Source organism: Neolamprologus brichardi, chromosome 17 (assembly GCF_056152115.1).
Source record: "Neolamprologus brichardi isolate AB-2024 chromosome 17, ASM5615211v1, whole genome shotgun sequence".
NCBI lineage: Eukaryota > Metazoa > Chordata > Actinopteri > Cichliformes > Cichlidae > Neolamprologus > Neolamprologus brichardi.
The window spans coordinates 25496523-25520319 of record NC_142120.1 but is presented as its reverse complement, the minus strand read 5'-3'; the positions used below and the strand labels follow the sequence as shown (position 1 = coordinate 25520319).

Sequence of the window (23797 nt, the reverse complement as noted above, 5' to 3'; positions counted from 1 at the left end):
TCCAAACCTCTCCTTGCACATGCGCAGTCATTAAAATCTTACTTGATTATATTTCGACTTCTTTAAGGGCATCTGCTTGTGCAGTGGCTTTTTTGGTCTCTCTTTTACTGTTTCCAGCATTGCTATTTTTAGATTGCTCCATGAAAGTCAAATTCAAACCACTCATACATGCATTTTGCAATTTTACCAATGACCTTAAACTCAGTATGTGTCAACTTCCTCACAAAAATGGATTTTGGCCATCATAATTAGTGATAAACGGTAAATCTTGATCCAGAAACCAAACAACAGTTTTCAATGAAAGACTCTACAGCAGGGGTTCCCAATTCCAGTCCACGAGGGCCGGTGTCCCTGCAGGTTTTAGGTGTGTCCTTGATCCATCACAGCTGATTTAAATGGCTAAATGACCTCCTCAACATGTCTTGAAGTTCTCCAGAGGCCTGGTAATGAACTAATCATGTGATTCAGGTGTGTTGACCCAGGGTGAGATCTAAAACCTGCAGGGACACCGGTCCTCGTGGACTGGGAGTGGGGACCCCTGCTCTACACTGTCCAAAGGTGGTGCATCTGGGATATTCAGCAGAAATGTTCCACTATTTGGTTGCTCTTGTGTGGATGGGAAACAGCTGAGGCTGAGACTGGTGAGTGGCAGCTTGGTGTCTGCAGTGGAGCTGGGTGTCTGGAGCAGCAGTTGAGGGTATGTAAGGGAGGAGACTGAACTGAACTCTGGTGAATAAGGCCAGGTGAGATTAATTGACTACAATTGACTTTCCATCTGGGTCATGGAGATACACATGCTTGAAACTGTTAGAGACTGCAGCATTTCAGGACAGCTGAAAATGATTCCTACTAGCTGACAAACCCACTGAGCGAGGCTTGTCCATAGATTTTTAAACTGGGGAGGAAATCCTAAAGATCCTCATATTTCCCCAGAGATCTTCTGGGTCCATGTTTAGTGCCAATATTTTGTCATAAATTGCAATGTTTTGGACTAAAATGCAGACATATGAAGAAAGGCAAACAAGCCTTTACTTTAGCTGAGAAGCAAAAAATTCACTGGGAGAATAAACAAAATCCAGAACTGGCAAGAAATATGCAGGAGAGATTAACAGACACTGACAGAAAGATAAGATAAGATAACTCTTTATTGTCATTGCACAGTCATACATAGTACAATAGTACAATGAAATTGGAAAACTGTCCTACGTCGGCACTACAAATAACACAACACGACACGATATGACACATCACAACGCAACACAAACAACACAACACAGTATAATAACTTAGTAATAAAAAAAGAAGAATAAGTGTATTTGTATTGCACACTGTTATTATTGCACATTAATTATTATTGCACCTTGTTATAAATATATATATTATTATTGTTATTGTTGTTTTAAACATTGTTACCTCCCCCCTAAAAAAGTCCAGGGAGGTAGCCAATCAGGTCAGCTATTTGCATTGATCAGGGCTATTGCCCTGTTGTAAAAGCTGTCCTTGAGTCTATTTGTCCGGGACCTCAGCAGCCTGAACCTCCTGCCGGACGGCAGCAGCTTAAACACCCGGTGGCCTGGGTGTGTGCCATCCCGTAGGATGCTGCGGGCCCTCTTGAGACAGCGAGTGCTGTACAGGTCCTTCAGGGAGGGAAGAGGATGTCCAATGATTTTTTGGGCCATACTGATGACCCTCTGGAGTGCCTTTCTGTGTGCTGTGGTGCAGCTGGAGAACCACACACCGATGCAATATGTCAGCACACTTTCAATGGAGCAGCGGTAGAAGACGGTCAGCAGCTCCTTCTTCAGGTCCATTTTTTTGAGGATTCTCAGAAAGTGGAGACGCTGTTGGGCCTTCTTTAAGACCGCAGAGGTGTTTGAGCTCCATTGGAGGTCTGTGTCTATGTGCACACCCAGAAACTTGAAACTGGAGACCCTTTCCACGCACTCCCCGTTGATGCTGACAGGCTGCAGCTCGGACTTCCTCCTTCTGAAGTCAACTACCAGTTCTTTTGTCTTGGTGGTATTGAGGTCCAGGTTGTTATCTACACACCAATCTGACAGCCTCTGAACTTCAGCTCTGTACGCCGTCTCATCTCCCCCAGAGATGAGCCCCACCACGGTGGTATCATCTGCAAACTTGATGACTGTGTTGTCTGGGTGGGAACTAACACAGTCATGTGTGTACAGAGTGTACAGTAGGGGACTCAGTACACAGCCTTGTGGAGAGCCGGTGTTGAGGCTGAGGGCTGAGGAAAGATGAGGCCCCACTCTAACTCTCTGTACACGGTCTGAGAGGAAGTCTCTGATCCAGCGGCAGGTGGTAGAAGGAAGTCCGATTTCCAGCAGTTTAACTATTAGTCTGTCCGGGAGTATTGTGTTGAAAGCAGAGCTAAAGTCAACAAAGAGCAGCCTGGCGTAACGGCCCTGCACTTCCAGGTGAGAGATGGTGGTATGGAGCGTTGTAGCAATGGCATCTTCAGTTGATCTGATCTCTGTATGCAAACTGGAGCGGGTCGAGTGTGGGTGGCAGGCAGGACATGATGTGACGTCGGTCCAGTTTCTCGAAGCACTTCATTATAACAGGTGTTAGAGCAACTGGTCGGTAGTCGTTGAGGCTGCTAATGTTAGTACGCTTTGGCAGTGGGACAATTGTGGCTGACTTTAGGCACGGCGGGATGCAGGACTGGGACAGTGAAGAGTTGAAGATCTTAGTGAAGACCCCAGCCAGCTGGTCTGCACACTCTTTTAGGACCTTTGCTGTTACCCCATCTGGTCCGGCGGTCTTCCTGGGGTTCACTGCCCTCAGTGTGCGCCTCACCTCATATTCCTGCACTATGAGGCTTGGGCTGCTGCTGCTGTCCGATGTTTTTGCTGCTGCTGCCTCTGGTCCCTTCACCTCAAAGCGTGCGAAGAAGTGGTTCAGCTCCTCTGCAAGCTCCGCGTTACCCTCAGTCAACGTGGTATTGCAAGGTTTGTAGTTGGTTAAGTGCTGAACTCCCTGCCATACCTGTTGTGAGTTGTTGGTGCTGAAGTGGTCTTCGATCCTTCTCTTGTACGCTGCCTTGGCCTCTCTGATGCCTCTTTTCAACTCAGATCTGGCTGCACTGTACTGCATACCATCACCGGATCTAAAAGCGGCATCACGTTGCTTCAGCAGGACCTGGACCTCTTTAGTCATCCAGGGTTTCTGGTTGGAATATACCCGGAGACGTTTGTCCACAGTGACACTGTTGACACAGAAATTAATATATGAGAGCACTGATGTTGTGTGCTCTTCAAGGTCCTGATGTTCGAACACGCTCCAGTCCGTGTTTTCAAAACAGTCCTGCAGCTGATGTGATGCACCTTCTGGCCAGGTTTTCACAGTTTTTGTGACTGGGGGGGCTCTTCTCCTAATGGGAGTGTATGCAGGGATCAGCAGCATGGACATGTGGTCTGACAAACCTAGATGTGGTAGAGGGGTTGCTCTGTAGCCTTTTTGGATGTTGCTGTAGGCTTTATCCAGTGTGTTTTTCCCCCTCGTTGCACATGTAATATGCTGTTCAAATCTGGGGAATACTGACCTTAAATCAGCATGGTTGAAGTCCCCAGCTATAATGTGCACTGCGTTTGGATGGGAGTTCTGCTGGTTGCTTATTGTCTTGTGCAGCTCCTCCATGGCCGAGTTAGCATTAGCATCGGGTGGTACTACACGGCCGTTACCATGACAACAGTAAACTCGCGAGGTATGTAGACGGGTCTGCACTTCACAGTCAAATATTCCAAATCCGGGGAACAATGGCTGTCTACAGTCTTTGTATTTTTGCACCAGCTGTCATTGGTGTAGATGCATAAACCCCCTCCTTTGATCTTACCGGAGTGGCCGTTCCTGTCGTGACGGTGGACCGTGCGGCCTGCTAGCTCAATAGCCGAGTCCGGAATTGATGGCTGCAGCCAAGTCTCTGTGAGTAATATTATGCTGCTGTCCCGTACACACTTGTTGACTGCAATCTGTAATCTCAGTTCGTCGATTTTGTTGGTTATGGACCTGACGTTGGAGAGGAAAATACTCGGAAGCGGTGGCTTAAATGGCTGTTTCTTTAGCCGAGCTAGTGGGCCCGCCCTGCAGCCACGCTTTTGCCTCCTTTGTTTACGTTTCCTCTTTGTCTTGCCGCTGGGAAGAACCAACCACGGAGACCCTGGAGCTCTTATTATGTCCTCCGGAATGCCGTGAAAGTGATGGTAGTCCGATGTAATGCTCCTTGCACAGCGTAATCCCGAACTCAGAAGGTCCTGACGACTGTAGGTGGACTCTACTCGATGTATAATAATAAAAAACACACACATCCACACAGATACACGTAGAAAAAGTAAAAAACAAAACACCGAACGTGAGGAGCAGTGAGCCGCTGCGTCTGTGCACGCTGCCATCTTGCTGTGGACCAGAAAGGACCAAAGAGAAGACAGCGCTATGTATACACAGAAGGACAATCAGGGAAAGGGGACACAGCTCGGAAAAACAGGTGCAGACAATCAAAACAACCAGACAGCAGGGAAAGTAACAGTAAATGCAAACCACTACAGACAAGTACAGCTACCAAAATAAAACAGGAAGACAGAATGATAGCTAAATTAGGAAACCCTGACACATGAATGAACTAAATCTAGGGGCATTTATATGAGTGTAAAACAGAATAACTTGAACTAAACAGTTAAGACAGAAAATACTAAGGAATAATACATCCATGTAGAGACGGGTGGATGAAGCGCTGTGAACCTTTGAGGCTTCTTCCTGATTGTACTGAAAAACAGGCAAAGCTTCAAAGCCTCAAAGACAGATACAACTAGTATCTGTCTACATCTAGTGCTCATGTGCAATTATTACAGCTACGAATTTCCAAATGATTCACACAATTCAGTTATTCCAGTTCCAAAAAAAGAGAGATAAATTAAATCTTAAGAATCAGAATACTTTATTAATCCCTAGGGAAATTGTGTGGGTTACAGTTGCTCCAAGACAGTAACAGTAACAGACTAAACTATTTAAACAATACAATATGTTACAGATTTTGCAAATGTAAGAAATAGCACCAATTTCTAAAAATCACTCAATTATAAATATCAAGGATTAACAGGGGTGGTTATAAATACATATCAAGAATATTGACAAGAATATTACAGAGTAGAAAAGAGCATATGCAAAAAGGGTGTAACTATTGCTGTGATTACACTGTATTCGATGGAGGAGTTCTGCAGGGAGACGGCCACGGCCAGGAATGATTTCCTGTGTCGTTCAGCAGACAGAATTATTGACCACACATGAAAGTGCTACAACATTTTGAAATGTCAAGTTGCTAATAAAATGTTTAACACTGGAACCACGATGGAGTCATTTTGATCCCATAGGAATTAATGCAACACCACTTTTCCAGCATGCTGGCTTGCCTAGCAAAACTTACTGTTCAGAGACATTTTGACATAAAGACAATTTTTAAAATATATATATATATATATTAGATAATTAGATAATTGTAATTAGATAAAAGATTAATAATTAGGCTACTGCAGGCCTGAATGGGTAGTGCAAAAAACGTGATTTCCTGCATTTAACTGTTGTAAATTACTTATTTATTACTTATCAAACCTGTCAAACATCCTCTCATGAATAACGTATGAAGCCTCAAGCATCATCTGTCATATGGTCACAGAGGTTTGATTCAAGCCTCAACACAGTGTTTTGGACCAGTCTGCTTCAACAGAGTGAAACAAGCTTCAGCCTAAGAGCCAAATGTTCCATCTCTAGTTAAATGTTAACAATATTCTGACAGATTACTAACTTGGTGCTTCCCACTTGTTTCATGTAGGTGAACTTCATGATCTTCATCAACGTAATCCGTATTCTGGTCCAGAAGCTTAGGTCTCCTGGTGTTGGTGGCAATGATACCAGTCACTTCAAGTGAGACAGATAAATGCTGCTGCGTGTGAAAGCATAAACAACAAATATAAAGTCACAAGGGATAGTGAATCTGCATGTGTAGAATGTGTCTGTGTTTTGCATGTGTGTGTGCAGGAGGCTGGCGAAGTCCACGCTGCTGCTCATCCCACTGTTCGGGATGCATTACATGGTGTTTGCCTTCCTGCCAGAAAACACAGGGACAGAGGCACGCATCTTCATAGAGCTCGGTGTGGGCTCCTTCCAGGTAGAACCGAAAATACACATCAACATATAAAGGTAAAAAATAATAAATATGTGTCATGAAAGCATATGTAATACTTTTGAATACTATTTCTCTACTCTCAAGGGTTTTGTGGTGGCACTGCTCTACTGCTTCTTGAATGGTGAGGTAAGTAAAGTAAATACTAAACAACATTAGGAGATGTAATGCCTCGACTATTTCATAGTCATAGTCATATATAGTCTGACTGTAGATTTTTCTTTCATTTAAAAGGTTCATAAAACTGCACAGATGATGCAAATCAAAGATAAAATAAACAAAACAGTGCTGCAGTACGGCAACCTTAATTAAATGTGGAAAGTTTCATTAAAGATTCAGTATGCTGAAGTAGGGTTGGTGGAATCAATATCAAGTCAATCCTGAAGGAATCTAGCTTTTAGTGGAATTACCAGCACAATCTCTCTATGTGCTCCATTTTTTGCTTCTTTTTGCCCTTCCCGCCGACAGCCTGTCGCAGTCCATAACTACCACCCCCCAAACCTAGTTCTGCCAGAGTTCAATAAACAAAGATCACTTTGAACATGATATATTGAGATAAAGAGATGAATGTATTTGGCCAACAGACTCCGATGGCCCATCATGGCAGTGACAGGATTTAGGACAGGACCCCTGGGAATCTAGACACTGGTGGTGGTGAAAATTAAGGTTGATCCTTTGAACTATGCAACGTGGAGGCCGATTGGTCCAAAGAAGGCAGGCAAGAAGATGATTGGAGTAGAGTAATGATAACAGTACTGAGTTTGACAGTGTGGAAAAGCAGTAGGGATGTAAAGAACAGAAAAGCAGCCTTACATCGGCGAAAGCAGGAGGAAGACTGATTACAGATGTTCCTTATTGAATGTACAAGCTTAATTTCTTCCTTTCCAAGTGCCACTCAAGGGATTCTCTGCTGTATTACATAAAATGTCACTATATTACAATTACTGTAACTGTTGTGTTGTAGAAATAAAACTGAAGGGAATTGAATAAAATAATAAGATGTCAGGAACCTCACAATCTATAGGTACCTGAACAATGAGGACTATTTAGAGATGCCATTTAATCATCGTCCTTAGAAAAGCACTAATCAGATTAAAGCACCTCCTGAGTAGCAACAAGAAAGACTTGTAGTGTTTTGAAACAATTACTTTTTGTTTTACTATCTTTTACTAGATGAGGCATATTTAACAAAAATGTGCATACTGGAAAGGCTAAAATTGGCTAGTTTATTTCTCTTTTAGATGGTAGAGAAAAAAACACTTGGAAAGCTTCATGCAGGTACATTGTGTATTTCCTGCTTCTAAAAACAGTTATCTGGAATGTATGTTTTCCATCTTGATTTCAGGTGCAGGCTGAGCTCAAGAAGAGGTTTTGGAAGTGGCAGACTCAGAGTTACCTGAGCTACAGTAAACGACGGCGCACCCTGTTCACTGAAAGCAGCACAATCACTCAGATATCTGTCCTGGACAAATCTAGCCCAAAAGATAAGCCAGGCCCTGAGACACACGCCCTCACCAATACCGTCACACACAGCAACGTCTCGGCTGTGTGAAAAACAGCCGACAGCACCAGTAGTTGTGTCCTTTTATACACCTGCCTGGTTAGCAGAGACTAAACCACAGAGCCTGATTGTTGAACGTTTAAGGTACCTCCTAATTTTTTTAGAAGTGTGGGACTTGTAGGCTTACCGTACACTAAGTCTAATTTGAGTTCAGCTCATTAATTCATAACATCTTATACATCTTTTCACATTAAACTTTTCTCCATGATGACACTAGATATCATGTTGGCAGAACAAGAGGTCATTTGTTTTTTGTTTTTTTCAGATTTTCTTTTTATGCTCCGGGGCCCCTCCTCCACATCTTACTCACAACCACCAAATTTTTTTCTTGCCTTGTTTATCACAAAACCATGTATTGAACTGCTCAGTTTTGTGGGTGAATGTTTTAGTATTTAGCTTTCATTCTCATTATTTTCTTCCAACCTGCTCTTAAAAGGAAATGGGCAAAAACAAACAAATGCATATGTATTCATTGTTGTCTCAAGCAGGCACAAGACAGACAGTTTTAAATGTATAATTACAGGTGAATCAATTTTAAACCTTTCTAAAATTCTGAAAATTGTATCACTCATTTTTGCTTAGTTGTTAGTGGTTGTCCAGTATTGATAAATCTATTTATTGATTAGAAAACATGAATTGAACTGAACCTGTTATGCCCATTTCTAGCTCCATAATTTTATATTTGGAGAATACTAGAATAGCTTTGCATGACAGTTCAAAATAATCCTTATTGTTTTATACTGGGCTTTAGTGCTGTCCATCAACTGTTGAAACAAGCTCCTTCCTCCTTTTATCTGATTGGCTCTCCCCTAACAGCAGATGATCATATTTGGGAGATCTCCTCTCACTTATGTTGTAGATTACTTCTGCAGCCAGTGACCTCGTTATGACCAATCAACACTGTAATAGTTTAGTATATGAAAAAAAGGAAAAGCAGAATATGTCTAAAATAAAACAGATATACAGAGCATACGTCGTTTTTAAAACAGGTTAGTGAGAGACAGAAAAGAAGATGAAAACAGGGTAAGGATGAAACGACCATGTACTTTTTACTAAATATTCTTCTGTTTGCTAATTCTAAGGTGAGCACAGCTCATAAATGAGTTTTCTTTCTCAGTCTCCAGACTTTACCAAAGCCCTGTAGATACAATAGTTTTTAAATCGCTGCTGAAGTAAACAATAACACATGTTAATTTGACTAGATAGTTATAAACTATATATAAATGCTGGACATAGCTTTGGGGTTTAAAAGTGATGCCAGTGCAAAAGTGCCTTACATTTGGTTTTTTTCATGGCCAGTAGGGGCAACTCCTCTGGTTGCAAAAAGTCTTGAGAGAATGACGCTTAATTCAATTCAATTCAATTCAGTTTTATTTATCACCTAAGGTGGTTAATATATTTTAATGTAGACCTTACAATAATGAATAAATTAGCTCCCTCTTGGGGCACTTTATGCACTGACTCAGTAGTTTCATCTCACAATGATTAAAATATGAAGTTAATTTTGTTCAAGTTTGAGTTAGTCATTGTCAGCGTCAGAAAAAAGACTTATTCTGGAAGTGGCTTGTCAGTCACTGGTATCCTTGATTTCATTTCTGAGCCGCTCCTAAGTCATCAGTGAAACATCAAGATGGCAGTAAAATTGCTCAACTCGAAGCTTAATAGGACTTCAGTAACCAGTGGGTGTTGTTGTGGTGGCTGTGTACATGTCTTATATACAGTCTGTGGTGATGACAGATAAAGTAAGAGACACAAAGGATTTCTATATTGAAGTACAGCCTGAAATTATTTTAAAAAGTGATAATTTATTTATTATGTTTAAATACAATAAGCCAGCATGCAACTATACCGAACCCCAATGTTCCCTAATGTTCCCATCACAATCGTACAAGGATACATAAATTCAAATTTTATTAAGACTTAAAACACTGGCCACTTTCTCAGAAGACATTAGGCAGCTGTTCAGATTTTTTCATTTTGATTTAAACTAGACCAGACTAGCAAGCTAACACTGATAGTAGCTGATTACAGAGCTCTGGCTAATGTTAGAGTCTTTTTTCTTGGCAGTAAAAAACACTTGCTCCCTCAGCAGCTTCACGTTCCCAATTTAGGCATAGCCAGTTATATTTGCTGTTACACATGACATGCGGTGCTGCTTGTAAAAATGAAAACTCTGGGGAAATGTTCACAAAAGACACTACTCTAGTTGCAGACATGTTTGACACCTCTATAGACCTGAGGCTAGTTTTTCATGTACTAAATACAAATAAAGAGTTCCTTGCCCACAGATAAGAAGAGGACCTAAACATGTGTTCCCTAAAAATTCATGTAAGCAGGTTTTGTAGGGGTACAATTTCTCAGTCTCAAAATTATTCCAAAAAAAATTTTTTGAATATAAAATAGATCCTCAATCAGATGATATTGTTTTTTGGGTTTTTTTTTTGGTACCTTCAACTTAAATTATGTCTGTGATTAAATGGGATGTAAAAGACAAAGTCTAAAAGGTCCCACATACATGTTCACTGTGGCATTTAAGAGCTCTAGTGAACAGTGATTAATGGCATGTTGAACGTTGGGTATTGTATTGTAATCAAATTTCAGAGAGACAGGCCGATACACATTACACATTGCACAGTGCACTTGTGCACATCTGGAGCACTACACTGTAAAATCTATTTATTGTGAAATTATTGTTTTAATGTCTCTGTGTGAATGTAAATAGACTTCAAATAGAGTTTACATATATTTTATGATCTTGCAGTTTGACTTATAGATTTGTACAACCACCACATTAAATGACCTTCTTACCATAGTAAATAAAAGATAGTTAAAATGTTTAAAATTTAAAATTCCCAAGTTGATGTTTAATTCAGTTCAATTCAGTTTTGTTTATACAGCACCAAAGCACAACCGACGCCTCAAGGCGCTTTATATTGTAAGGTAGACCCTACAATAATACATACAGTGTACATTCAGCATTTTTTGTATCATACTGTACATACATGTAACGTACTTTTATTCTTATATACTGTATTATTACAAAATGTTGAAAATGAAAAAGAAGTGTTTGTGTACATGTTCCTATTTATTAGCATAGGTTCAGATAAGTCTAGTTACTAATTACTAAGCTAATGCTAATGCCAACACTGATCCAGAACCTCTTTCCTCTATTAAAGAATTGTGATTGATAGGCTGCTTTTACCATGATAACTGAGTACTGATGTGGTATCACTCTGTCTTTTGACACAATAGGAATTACGCATGTACAGTGGGGCAAAAAAGTATTTAGTCAGCCACCGATTGTGCAAGTTCCCCCACTTAAAATGATGACAGAGGTCAGTAATTTGCACCAGAGGTACACTTCAACTGTGAGAGACAGAATGTGAAAAAAAAATCCATGAATTTACATGGTAGGATTTGTAAAGAATTTATTCGTAAATCAGGGTGGAAAATAAGTATTTGGTCAATAACAAAAATACAACTCAATACTTTGTAACATAACCTTTGTTGGCAATAACAGAGGTCAAACGTTTACTATAGGTCTTTACCAGGTTTGCACACACAGTAGCTGGTATTTTGGCCCATTCCTCCATGCAGACCTTCTCAAGAGCAGTGATGTTTTGGGGCTGTCGCCGAGCAACACGGACTTTCAACTCCCGCCACAGATTTTCTATGGGGTTGAGGTCTGGAGACTGGCTAGGCCACTCCAGGACTTTCAAATGCTTCTTACGGAGCCACTCATTTGTTGCCCGGGCGGTGTGTTTTGGATCATTGTCATGTTGGAAGACCCAGCCTCGTTTCATCTTCAAAGTTCTCACTGATGGAAGGAGGTTTTGGCTCAAAATCTCACGATACTTGGCCCCATTCATTCTGTCCTTAACACGGATCAGTCGTCCTGTCCCCTTGGCAGAAAAACAGCCCCATAGCATGATGTTTCCACCCCCATGCTTCACAGTAGGTATGGTGTTCTTGGGATGCAACTCAGTATTCTTCTTCCTCCAAACACGACGAGTTGAGTTTATACCAAAAAGTTCTACTTTGGTTTCATCTGACCACATGACATTCTCCCAATCCTCTGCTGTATCATCCATGTGCTCTCTGGCAAACTTCAGACGGGCCTGGACATGCACTGGCTTCAGCAGCGGAACACGTCTGGCACTGCGGGATTTGATTCCCTGCCGTTGTAGTGTGTTACTGATGGTGACCTTTGTTACTTTGGTCCCAGCTCTCTGCAGGTCATTCACCAGGTCCCCCCGTGTGGTTCTGGGATCTTTGCTCACCGTTCTCATGATCATTTTGACCCCACGGGATGAGATCTTGCGTGGAGCCCCAGATCGAGGGAGATTATCAGTGGTCTTGTATGTCTTCCATTTTCTGATGATTGCTCCCACAGTTGATTTTTTCACACCAAGCTGCTTGCCTATTGTAGATTCACTCTTCCCAGTCTGGTGCAGGTCTACAATTCTTTTCCTGGTGTCCTTCGAAAGCTCTTTGGTCTTGGCCATGGCGGAGTTTGGAGTCTGACTGGTTGAGGCTGTGGACAGGTGTCTTTTATACAGATGATGAGGTCAAACAGGTGCCATTCATACAGGTAACGAGTGGGGGACAGAAAAGCTTCTTACAGAAGACGTTACAGGTCTGTGAGAGCCACGGATTTTCCTTGTTTGAGGTGACCAAATACTTATTTTCCACCCTGATTTACGAATAAATTCTTTACAAATCCTACCATGTGAATTCATGGATTTTTTTTTCACATTCTGTCTCTCACAGTTGAAGTGTACCTCTGGTGCAAATTACTGACCTCTGTCATCATTTTAAGTGGGGGAACTTGCACAATCGGTGGCTGACTAAATACTTTTTTGCCCCACTGTATGTAGAGTGCATACTGCATACACAGATATGTACATGTGTATACATTTCAAGTGTTGTCCATGAAAGACATATAACCTTAATCAGCTACTTACCAGGATAGTGCCTTTTCTCATGCGGTATAGCTCGATGTTTCCCAGCAGTTCAGCTGGACTGTAGGTTTGCATCCAAACTCTGTGTAACCCAGTAAGACTGTGATACTGTACCACATGCTTTTGGCTTTTGCTGAGCTATGTGATAAATGTGTTGCTCTGTTGAAAATTGTATGATTAGGAAGTTAACTTATATTCTAATGAAGGAAAAAAAGCTGTGTATGTTGTGTGGACCTTGCAATTTAGATTGTTTTCATTTACATTGTAGGAATTAGACAATGCCCCCCCCCCCCCCCCCCCATTTTACTTATAAGTGTGATGTGAATGTTTCTCTTGCAGGTTCCAGTTTACTACATGTGTGCAAGTTTCTGCTTTGGTCTTTGCTTCTTTAGGGAGGCTGGCTTTTAATCAAGCATAGCATTAGTTCACAAAGTGAAGCTCTGCCGCAGGCCCAGCAGATCAGCTGGACTGAGTGCCAGCTCACATCAGCTGATGGCTCAGCTGATATTCGTTTACACGTCCAACTGATAATGAAGGGCAAATTATTTCAACTGTACTTCATTTCAGTTGTTTTTGTTTTTTAAATAGCACCTATTAACCACAATACTCATCTCAGGAGACTATTGTGGTAAATCGTATACTTGCTTGCTGCTTAATGTCGTGTAACAAACAGAGTCATACTACTAAATATAAACATGTTGTAAATGTGCAGAAAGAAATATTATTCTTTTGATGATAGTGGACCTCCCTGAAATATTATTAAGTATCATTTTGGTGGTGTCTTTGGCCCTAAATACTAATCCTACAGGAAATGTTGGGTAATGTATAAAAACCTCCATAGAAGAGGGCTGGTGCCACCCACTGACCCCTCTGGATTTTGCCCTGATTAAATCCTAGAGTGCTCAGTTGTTATATGAACAGCAGTCTTTTAAAAAATAATAATAGTATTTCAAAGATTTACATATTTGAAATACAAGACAGCATTAACAAACACCATTGAACCAACAAGTTAAAAACATTTATTGTTGATATTTACATGATGTACAAAAACCCTTCTAATGTGCACACCCCCCAAAAAAGAGAGTAAAAAGTCAAATAAAAAGGAGCTCATGAGCAGACAGGAGCAGACTCATAGCAGAGATCTTGAAGTTAATTTTACATTCAGCAATCTGAATCTATGATGAGCCCCATAGCAATCAGTACAACAAAACAATTGAAGAGACAGCATATGTCAAAAAAAAGAAATTCATTAGAAATCAACTTTCTTGTCATGCTATGCAAAAAAACAAAAAAACAACCCAGCAGTTTTTATGGCACTGTACCTTTCCTCATGTTTGTGAACATTAACATTCAAAGGAAAAGTATTTAATGGGTCATGATGGGACTTAAACTCCAATCTGATAAAGCATTCACAGTTGAAACCCAATATCTGTGTTCTAGCTTATTAATTGCTTCACCCACTCGTCGGAGGGATTTAAAACAAGGACACAGCTCAGATTCCCTTAATGGCATGGAAGCACGACCCTCCCCTGTGAATACGTCTGCTGGTCAAATGAGATCAAAACGTTTTAAAGCGCATGCATCAGCCGATTAGAGTACAGAGGCATTACAGGAGGCTTTATACTTTTAGCAAACACAATCACCATTTACTAAAAATAAAAATATGAAAACAATCACAGCGCAGTTTTTAAATGACAGCTATTTACTTTGAACCACAAAAACTTTTTGCAAGGTACAACAGCAGCTTGTTTCTGTCTTGCACATTTACACTGCAGTTTATTTAGTCACAAAGGTTGATTACACACCTTTCAAACACTTTAACTAACTACTTCATTGTCAAAAACAACAGGTTCCTATAGTAACAGCAACATCTTTGTTTGACATCAACATAGTACTGGCAATATAAGGCTCTAACTTTAATTTTAACATTAAAGGAAATCATAAATATATGGTTTAAAACTGGAATGGTGAGATTGTCAAAATGTTTGTGATGAGCTCAACTGAAGACCCCAAGTGAACCAGAGCAGATGTGGTGATTGACCAGCCCTTTCCCTGTATGAACCCCCTATGGCTGCTGTTGCATCTGCACTGGTATTGTTTTAGCTCAGACTAAATGCATACATAGCAGATTAGCAGGACAACACAGTTTCTGGTCAGCCCTTCTTTTCTCTCTTTGCTTTTGACTCGTCTGAACTCCCAGAAAATGTGAATATTTGCAGGTCCAAAGACGCCTTAAGTTTAGGGGGGGAAATGACACTGTTACAGTTACAAATAGTATCTATGTGAATTTATTGGCTACATTTTAATATCATGTTAGAAATCAATACACAAAATAGAGAATTTCTATGTTTATTAAGAGAACCACTGCCTGTAGTTGTAACCTCTTAACATTAACAAGACTACACATGAATCATCTAGGGTTATTTAGGTTTGTAGCCACATGATGTCCAAGCACACGAACAGACACTAGAATATTTTACCTTTCAAATTAAGCTTTATGCAGCTATTCTGATATTACAGCTTTTAATGTTAAAAGCTGTAATATCAGAATAGAATGTTTGGGTATCGCAATTGGGTAAAAATTCTAGAAAATAAGTTGGATATCCACTAAATGTGACACTGCCTTTTAACCCTAGATCGATCACAGGTAAACTGTTGGATGTTAAGTGGATATTTTTAATTATTTATTAATTTTGCATGATTAATTATATATATTTGTATTGTTTATTTTTACCAAAATAACCCAAAAGTCTAAATATTTTTATAAATAAAAGACAGCCAGCTTAATACACTACTGTGGCAAGGGAAATAATTTATTAACTTGACTGACTAATCACATTTAGCTATTGTGGGATTGTATACCCGTTTTTCTTCAAACCTATGATAGAGAAATATTCCTATTTTTAAGAATTGATTTTCAGCCCATGAATATTTAACCTAGATGTCTACTTTTTTTAGTCATACTTTCAAATGAGCCAAAGCGTTTAACCTAAACACACATTTGTTTAGGACAATGTTATCTTTACTTTAAAATATCTGTTTAAGTGATTTTAGTCCAAGTCCAAGTTATTATTATTTTTAACTTTTGGGGTTTAATATAAGGCATCTTCTTACCTGTAAATCACCAAAACGATATTTATGGTGTAACTTCAAACAGCCGATATGGAAAACAGCTCAAACTATGATAACATGCTGAACTGAGGAGATGTGGTTTTCTTTTGTTATCGGTTATAAATAATGTGTGACATACTTAGCAAAAATGCATTATGCTAATCAAAGAATTTAATCAGTTTTTGGGTTTTAAAGGTCCTGTCTGTCTTTCATATTTAATAGATAGAGTTTATCTCCTGTAATGAAGAAAACTGTCTTATTTTTTGCAAATCCCCCAACAACAAATCAAAAAGAAGAATCATTAACCCCTTTCTTTACTGGCTCATGAGAACTTTTTCTCATATTTCTGCCATTAAGCAAAAAAAAAAACCCAAAAAACAGAAAAAAAACCAACAACCCCAAAACGGCCCACTCAATTAAACATTTATTAGTGTGTAGACGTGATGTTGTGCCGCACTGTACAATGGCCGCTATATTTAGAAGCCATTATACTGTAGCACTGCTTTACTGACAACACTAACTGGTCATGTTCTCTGTGTCTCCTTAAACATGCTTTAAGGACTTTGAAGGCCTCCGGGGTTAAAATTAGTGTGAAGCATTGTAAAAGCACTTTGTAAAACCCTTTACTTTGCAGTTTAGTTTTTCGAAAAGAAAAGACAAATCTCCTTTTATTTGAACTCATCAACAGAAGTCAAAATACTTATTTTGTGCTTAAAGGCACTTTAGGAGACACAAAGTAGAGTCAAACATGGGGTTTTAGAGGATAGCTGAGTCAGACCAAAAGGAAAAATCTGCAGTGACATCAGTTGCAATGCAAACTTGAGCATCGCAAACAGATACGGCCGTGCAAATACTCAGTGAAGAGCCGATTCATTTGTCTTTGGAATGAGAAAATTACCATCTTGGTATAAGTAACATCCATCTCAGCATACTTGTCTTTAAGCAGAATGAGCACATACAGCATCAGTAACAAAGAGCTGTTCCAAGCGAGGAGAAAACCTCATTAATCAAAATAATTCAAACAGATTTTTCAAATGGTCCTCTGTAAGGAGAAAAATACAAAGGTTTTAGCCCAAGAAAGAAGTGCTGTGATGTTTCTCATGGTCTATATCTCCACTTAGACCAGTATAGTTTTATACAGTCTCCTCGTGCAATAGGCTGTGGAGGAGATACATGTAGTACATTAGCTCCACAGCAGCCTGATAAACACTAAAAACCCTAAGAAAAAAAAAAAACATTCAAAAAACACTGAATTCTCACAAAAACCCACGTGGACAATAAATGCAGTTTCATGCAAGCAACTGAACTCATGACATTTCAGTCGTGTGCTCATTTTCATTGACATTTTCTGTACTATCGGCTGTTAAAACTACAGACCTGCTGACTACATCAGTGTCCTCTTCTTAGACTTTCTAGAGATTAAAAAAAGGCCTGTTTGTGGTCGCATTTGCAAACCTTAGCACTGTGGACACATCTGAAGATCAACATGATACATATTTTTAACTTTAATGGCATATTACACAGAAATATGTCCATATAATAATCTAGTAAATACTGCTTGGTGAAAATTTTCTGTGACAGAAGTTGTATTCAACTACCTTTATATTGTTTTAAATCTGTCACAGCTGAGGCTACGAATGATAATACTAAGCTTACACACAGTCACTGTTTGTGCATCGCGGGTGCTGCAGTCATTGATAGAAAAAAAGAGGATGGCATTTTCAGTGTTTTATATGCACCGAAACAGAGGAGACAAAGAGGGATTGTTTTGAATGCGAGTATGACGCCAATGAAACTGGCCAGGTTTGCTTTAGAGTCCCTGCTTCAGTCATTAACACTGATAAAGAGGCTGAAAAAGAGAAACTTTCCGTCATGTTCAGGGTATTAAATATACAGCTTATTTTAAAAGATTACTCCTGGTGTTTAGGGTTAGGGACCCACACCAGAATAAACTGGAGTAGCAGCAGCACTTATCCTTAATTTACATGCTCAGATTGGGGCAGGCTTCACTTCCATGTGACACAAATTATTATTAATATTTATTTATTTTATTATTTTTTTCAACCTCATCTTTCACACATCTCCACAGTGTGTAACACAATCGTTTTGTTAAAAAAATCCAAAGTCCCAGTTGAGATAAGCGTCGGACACAGAGGACAACAGTTTGTACAAGCTAATAGGAAACTAATCTTCATGTTTAAATCCAGCGGCGTGTCCTGGTAAAATATTTACATCAGAGTCACCAGTGTTTACTTTCTTCAGTTAAATCACTTTTCATGGCACAGGAGCTAGGAGATTAATTAAGGAATTAAGTGTAAAGTCATCTAAAATGTGTCTTGAGAAAAGTGTGAAACCTGAAGACCAAAGTGTCCTCAGACAGACTGGAATGATCAGTGTGATGGGATACATACTGTATTGTAGAGCTATTTGGTCCCTCTGTGTTGCACAGCAAATACTGCAACACCAGACAATTCTGAACACCAATACAATATATACAGAGAGAGCCGGCACACATGCCTTTTTAGTGGGGTTCCAGAACGGGAGAGTGAACCTACAGGCTGCACCTGAATGTGTCATTCAATTCACCTGTCAGGTTTGGTCATATTTCATTGGATGCGGACTCAGACAAGTGGCTGTTCTGGGTCGCTGGAGGTGAGTTGGGTTTCCATCATGATTTCATCGGGGTAGGGGTTGGGGTAGGGGTTGAGGAACGGGTTGGTGAGGCTGGTCATTGGGAGGATTGTAGGTTTGGTGGCATCAGGTCCGGAGGCGGCAGTGTCGTCATCAGACTTGGCGTCCCCGAGAGCGCTGCTCAGGTGGCTGGAGTCTCGGCCTGCAGGCTGGACATTCGGATCTGCGAGCTGCTCTTGCTGAGGATGGACAGCTGCGTCCCCCCGTTCACCCCACTGCTCGCCAACGAAGGATGCCGGTGCTTCAGGTCCACAGCAAAGTACCTGTTCACCGTCCAGCTGCGCCATTTCCTCTTGATCTCCGATTGCACCTTGAGGGATATACTTCACAAGGTCATTATTAATGGACCTCGCTGGAAAGAGACAAGCTCAGTGCCTTCATGCTATACATTTCTGAGTGGACTGTAAACAGTCATTTTCTTGTACCAGAAAATGCAGTCTCATGGTTTTACATCTACACACAGTTAAATTAGTCATGCATTCTACTCTAAGAAAGTGCTGAGCTCCAAAAAAAAAAATTTCTACTAAAGGGATGAAAATGCGAATGTGCCAGATTCCCTTTACCCCTCGTATTTTTTACAACCTGTTAAACTGAAGAAAGTGTATGTAAGAAAATATATGAGGACACACAACATCTTTAAAATTATAAGGGCACTCTGAGACAATGTTTTCTGCTGAGGTCAGTGCTCACTTTCACAATTCATAGCTAGGGAACAGACTTTTTATGAACTAATTAATAATGATAAAGTTACACTTTACAAATATTGTTCAGTACAACATTTTTCTACACTGAGTCATAGTGTTGCTGCCACATTAGCTGTTACACTGTGTTGCTACATTATGTTGTAGACTTCATCTATTTATTCTCCTCTAACACACAGTGTTTACCTGCTGTTGGTTTACCATTATTTCATGTCATTTATTTATCAAACTTTATTATTACTGTACTTTTTTATTTAATACTTTTTAACATTTATATGTTTCTTTTTTATTAATTATTTATGGAGTTTTCAAAACTGCAAAGTGTTTGTTTAAGAGCATTTTGATTGGGATCAAACTCTAGACAGACCATGGTGTGCTGCAGAAAGGTGACATAATTCATTTAAAAAAAATAAGAATATTAATAGTAAAAATGTTTTGACTGTAAATGATATTTTTTTCACTTCAAATTGAGTTCTTTAAATATTGACTTAATTAGGAAATATCTGGTGGAGACCCCAAAAGTAAAGTGCATTTCTGTTCAATGCACAGATGCATAACTCAAACCTCAAATCTCATGTGTAAATATTTGGATTGAGAGATTCTGTGCTGTTATAAAGTACTTTAATGACACCAATGTGTTGTGGTGATAGCTTGCTATAAAAAAGACTTACCTCTCCATTCAGGAAGCAGTACAGGACAGCCACCACAAAGCCCTGAAGAAACACAGAAAGTCAGAGCATGAGACAAAGAGACTAACTCATCTAAAGTGAACACGATGCAGTCAAGAATCCTTCTGCTTGACTTTAACCATTACAGTTTTTCACAGACGCTAGGACACATTTCTCAATACTTAGGTCACTTTTGCAAAACTCCTCACACAGTGAGCACAACAGAAGTCTATGTGGGCTAAACTGAGGATCAGTTATCATTGTTTTGGCACAAAATGCATTCAATGACTACATCTCTCAAATTTCATGAATTATTTTCTCACTCAGACACAACAACTGCCAAAAATCTTTGTACGTACAGGACATTTTGCATGTACTTACATACTGTTTTCAAAACTGTTAAACTTATGGTCAAAACAATAACATAATGCAAAACTGAATAAGACAGCAAAATTCAACAGCAATATTTTATTGAAACATATTTTAAATCTAAAAATGCAGTTTAACCAGCCACAGCTGATTCTCATTGTAGATGAACATCTACACAGGTGTTACTCTATTCTTTCCTAGGTGTATTGCCCTAGATGACATACAGTTTTTTCTGAATGCTTAAACACTAACTGTGATTCTTATAGCACAATTTCTAAAACTATTAATACTTATAGCAAAACCACTCACTGAGTTTGCAAAACTAAAAGCACAAACACTGCTTTGCACTCAGTTTGCCATTTTGTAACACACACTTTGCAAACCTGTAGCTACAATCCACTGCACAGCACTCTTTTTGCAGAACTGTAAACACAACTCACTGCTTTACACTCAATTTCCAAATGATCAACACACTCCTAGCAAAACTATACACATTTATGGCTATTATTTACACTACAGTTTTTTCTGATTGCTTAAGCACATTTTTGTAACTATTGGCTATTTTTGCAAAACTCTACACACAAATAAGAAAACCTGTCACCCAATTATCAAAACATTGTAGTTCTCTTGCAAAAGCGAACACAGCTAGATTAACTCTTCACACCTTCGTAAAAATGGTGTTTTCGTATCAAACAGTACACACAAGCCATCATCTACTAAGCACACAATGCGCTAACTGCACACTGATGGTATGAATAAAAAACACATCTGGCTTTTGCTTTCTCTGTGCACAAGGTAGGCTATGTCAGTTAACTTCAAGTACTATTATTCACACACATCAAAACAAACATAAGTGTTTATTTCCAAGTATAGGATTATTTGCAATCGCCATATTGACTATATGGGTTTCTTGTTCTGCAGTGAACATGCTTCCTCTGCCCCCAGCATCTGGTCGTCTAGCAATTCTGTAAAGTAACAATTTCAGTATTTTTACATCTATGGTATTGTTGTGCTACAAATCTTAGTGCAAAGTGACTGTACTAACTGATTCTCATTTCAAAATGTCCTTATGATGCTTGCTACAGAGTAGTGGCTCGAGTTAGGCTGAACCCGTTGGCCAGCTTCCCTCAGGGTCATTCCACGGTTGATTACATGGTCCACTATTGTAGCTCTGATGTCATCAGCAATTCTATTTCTTACTCTTCTTACCCTTCCTCTCCCCCCTCCTCGTCCTCCTCTCCCCCCTTCTCATCCTCCTCTTGCTCCTCCTTGTCCTTGTCGTCCTCTTCATCCTACTTCTTCACCTCCACGTCCTCTTCCTCGGCCTCCTCTACTTCTCACTCTTCCTGCTCCCTCCATTGTACTCCACACACAGAGCTTACCTGTATTATAGTGCTTGGGCTGATTGCAAAGTGAACTAATTATCTAAAAAAGTTTTCACAAGTGAAAGTGTGCCAGACAATTGGCAAAATAGTGTTAATGATAGCCATACATGTGTATAATTTTGCTAGGAGTGTGTTGGAAATTTGGTAATTGAGTGTAAGCAGTGAGTTGTGCCTACAGTTTTGCAAAGTGTGTGTTACAAAATTGCAAACTGAGTGCAAAGCAGTGTTTGTGCTTTTAGATTTGCAAACTCAGTGAGTGGTTTTGCTATAAGTATTAATAGTTTTAGGAATTGTGCTATAAGAATCACAGTTAGGGTTTAAGCATTCAGAAAAAACTGTATTTTGCCAACTGTCTGGCACACTGTCACATGTAAAAACTTTTTTAGATAATTAGTTCACTTTGCAATCAGCCCAAGCACTATAATACAGGTAAGCTCTGTGTGTGGAGTACAATTGAGGGAGCAGGAAGAGTGAGAAGTAGAGGAGGCCGAGGAAGAGGACGTGGAGGTGAAGAAGTAGGATGAAGAGGACGACAAGGACAAGGAGGAACAAGAGGAGGACGAGGAGGGGGGAGAGGACGAGGAGGGGGGAGAGGACGAGGAGGGGGGAGAGGAAGGGTTAGAAGAGTAAGAAATAGAATTGCTGATGACATCAGAGCTACAATAGTGGACCATGTAATCAACCGTGGAATGACCCTGAGGGAAGCTGGCCGACGGGTTCAGCCTAACTCGAGCCACTACACTGTAGCAAGCATCATAAGGACATTTTGAAATGAGAATCGGTTAGTACAGTCACTTTGCACTAAGATTTGTAGCACTGCCATATGCTAATGAGAAACACAACAATACCATAGATGTAAAAATACTGAAATTGTTACTTTACAGAATTGCTAGATGACCAGATGCTGGGGCAGAGGACGCATGTTCACTGCAGACCAAGAAACCCATATAGTCAACATGGCGATTGCAAATAATCCTATACTTGGAAATAAACACTTGTGTTTGTTTTGATGTGTGTAAATAAACACCAGTACTTGAAGTTTGGATCCCTCCATGTTTACAGACCTATGACAAAAGTATGAGCTCAAACTGACATGGCCTAGCTTGTGCACAGAGAAAGCAAAAGCCAGATGTGTTTTGTATTCATACCATGAGTGTGCAGTTGGCGCATTGTGTGCTTAGTAGATGATGGCTTGTGTGTACTGTTTGATACGAAAACACCATTTTTACGAAGGTGTGGAGAGTTAATCTAGCTGTGTTCGCTTTTGCAAGAGAACTACAATGTTTTGATAATTGGGTGACAGGTTTTCTTATTTGTGTGTAGAATTTTGCAAAAATAGCCAATAGTTACAAAAAATGTGCTTAAGCAATCAGAAAAAACTGTAAGATGTGATGTGGATGAGAACCTGTGGCCAAATGGAGAAGACCGAGTAGATTAGCATTACTATTGTATGTGTATCAGTGGATGGTGTGTATACAAATTCTTGTATTTTGGGATTACTTAGTGCAAAAAAATAAAAATACATAAATTCTGCATGATGTCTGATTCATTCCAGTAACATATATTGAAATTATAAACAGAGATGTGTCCTTGTTTTACACAAGAAAACACTGTGTAATGCTACATGTTGTTAGTGTTTTTTAGGTCATTGTTTTGTGGGTAACAAAGTGTGTTTGTCGGCTGTCAACCTTTGCTAGTGTTCTGGAAGAATGAGTTTATTTGAGACCTGAATAAAGTGTTTTGGTAGTTGTAGTGCATTTTGAATGTGAAATGAACTGCTTTGCCAAGCTGAAGGTCAGTTAGGAGAATTGTGTGAAGAGTTTTGCAAAAGTGACCTAAGTATTGAGAAATGTGTCCTAGCGGCTGTAAAAAACTGTAATGTGGCAGTTTCAGCTCAGGATGGATGGCTGAATATGCAGGGTGATTAAGTCACGCTGCAAGATGCTGCCTTCTAGTGGAGGTATATAAATGTTGCTAGCAAAAATTATGTTCTGAATTTTGACTTTGGATTTGAAAAATAATGTAAAAAATGTTTAGACCTACTTTGCTCATTTCCAGCTCCAGATTTTAATTCTTAGACTTTACTAGATCAGAATTTTGTAACTTAAGACTTCAAATTATGAATTATTATTAATTATCTTACTGGGCCTTGAAGCA

At 39.6% G+C, this 23797-nt stretch overlaps 2 protein-coding genes across 4 annotated transcripts in view; one reads left to right on the top strand and one right to left on the bottom strand.

Annotated features, from left to right (window-relative positions):
• Positions 1-11007, top strand: part of ghrhrb (growth hormone releasing hormone receptor b) — a 75372-nt gene extending 64365 nt beyond the window's left edge. Inside the window, exons 10-13 of the mRNA XM_087830715.1 lie at positions 5843-5934; positions 6049-6178; positions 6281-6322; positions 7539-11007. Of these exons, the coding sequence (XP_087686841.1) occupies positions 5843-5934; positions 6049-6178; positions 6281-6322; positions 7539-7745 (471 nt within the window). The 3' untranslated portion in view covers positions 7746-11007. The remainder of the gene's footprint in view (positions 1-5842; positions 5935-6048; positions 6179-6280; positions 6323-7538) is intronic.
• Positions 11008-13711: 2704 nt separating this feature from the next.
• adcyap1r1b (ADCYAP receptor type Ib) overlaps positions 13712-23797 on the bottom strand; it is a 37081-nt gene continuing 26995 nt past the window's right edge. For 2 of the 3 annotated variants that reach the window (XM_087830335.1, XM_087830334.1), the window contains 2 exons: positions 19890-19931; positions 13712-18840 (listed from right to left, as the gene is read on the bottom strand). In XM_087830335.1, the coding sequence (XP_087686461.1) occupies positions 18448-18840; positions 19890-19931 (435 nt within the window). In that variant the 3' untranslated portion in view covers positions 13712-18447. The remainder of the gene's footprint in view (positions 18841-19889; positions 19932-23797) is intronic. The other variant, XM_087830336.1, reaches the window with a different exon arrangement.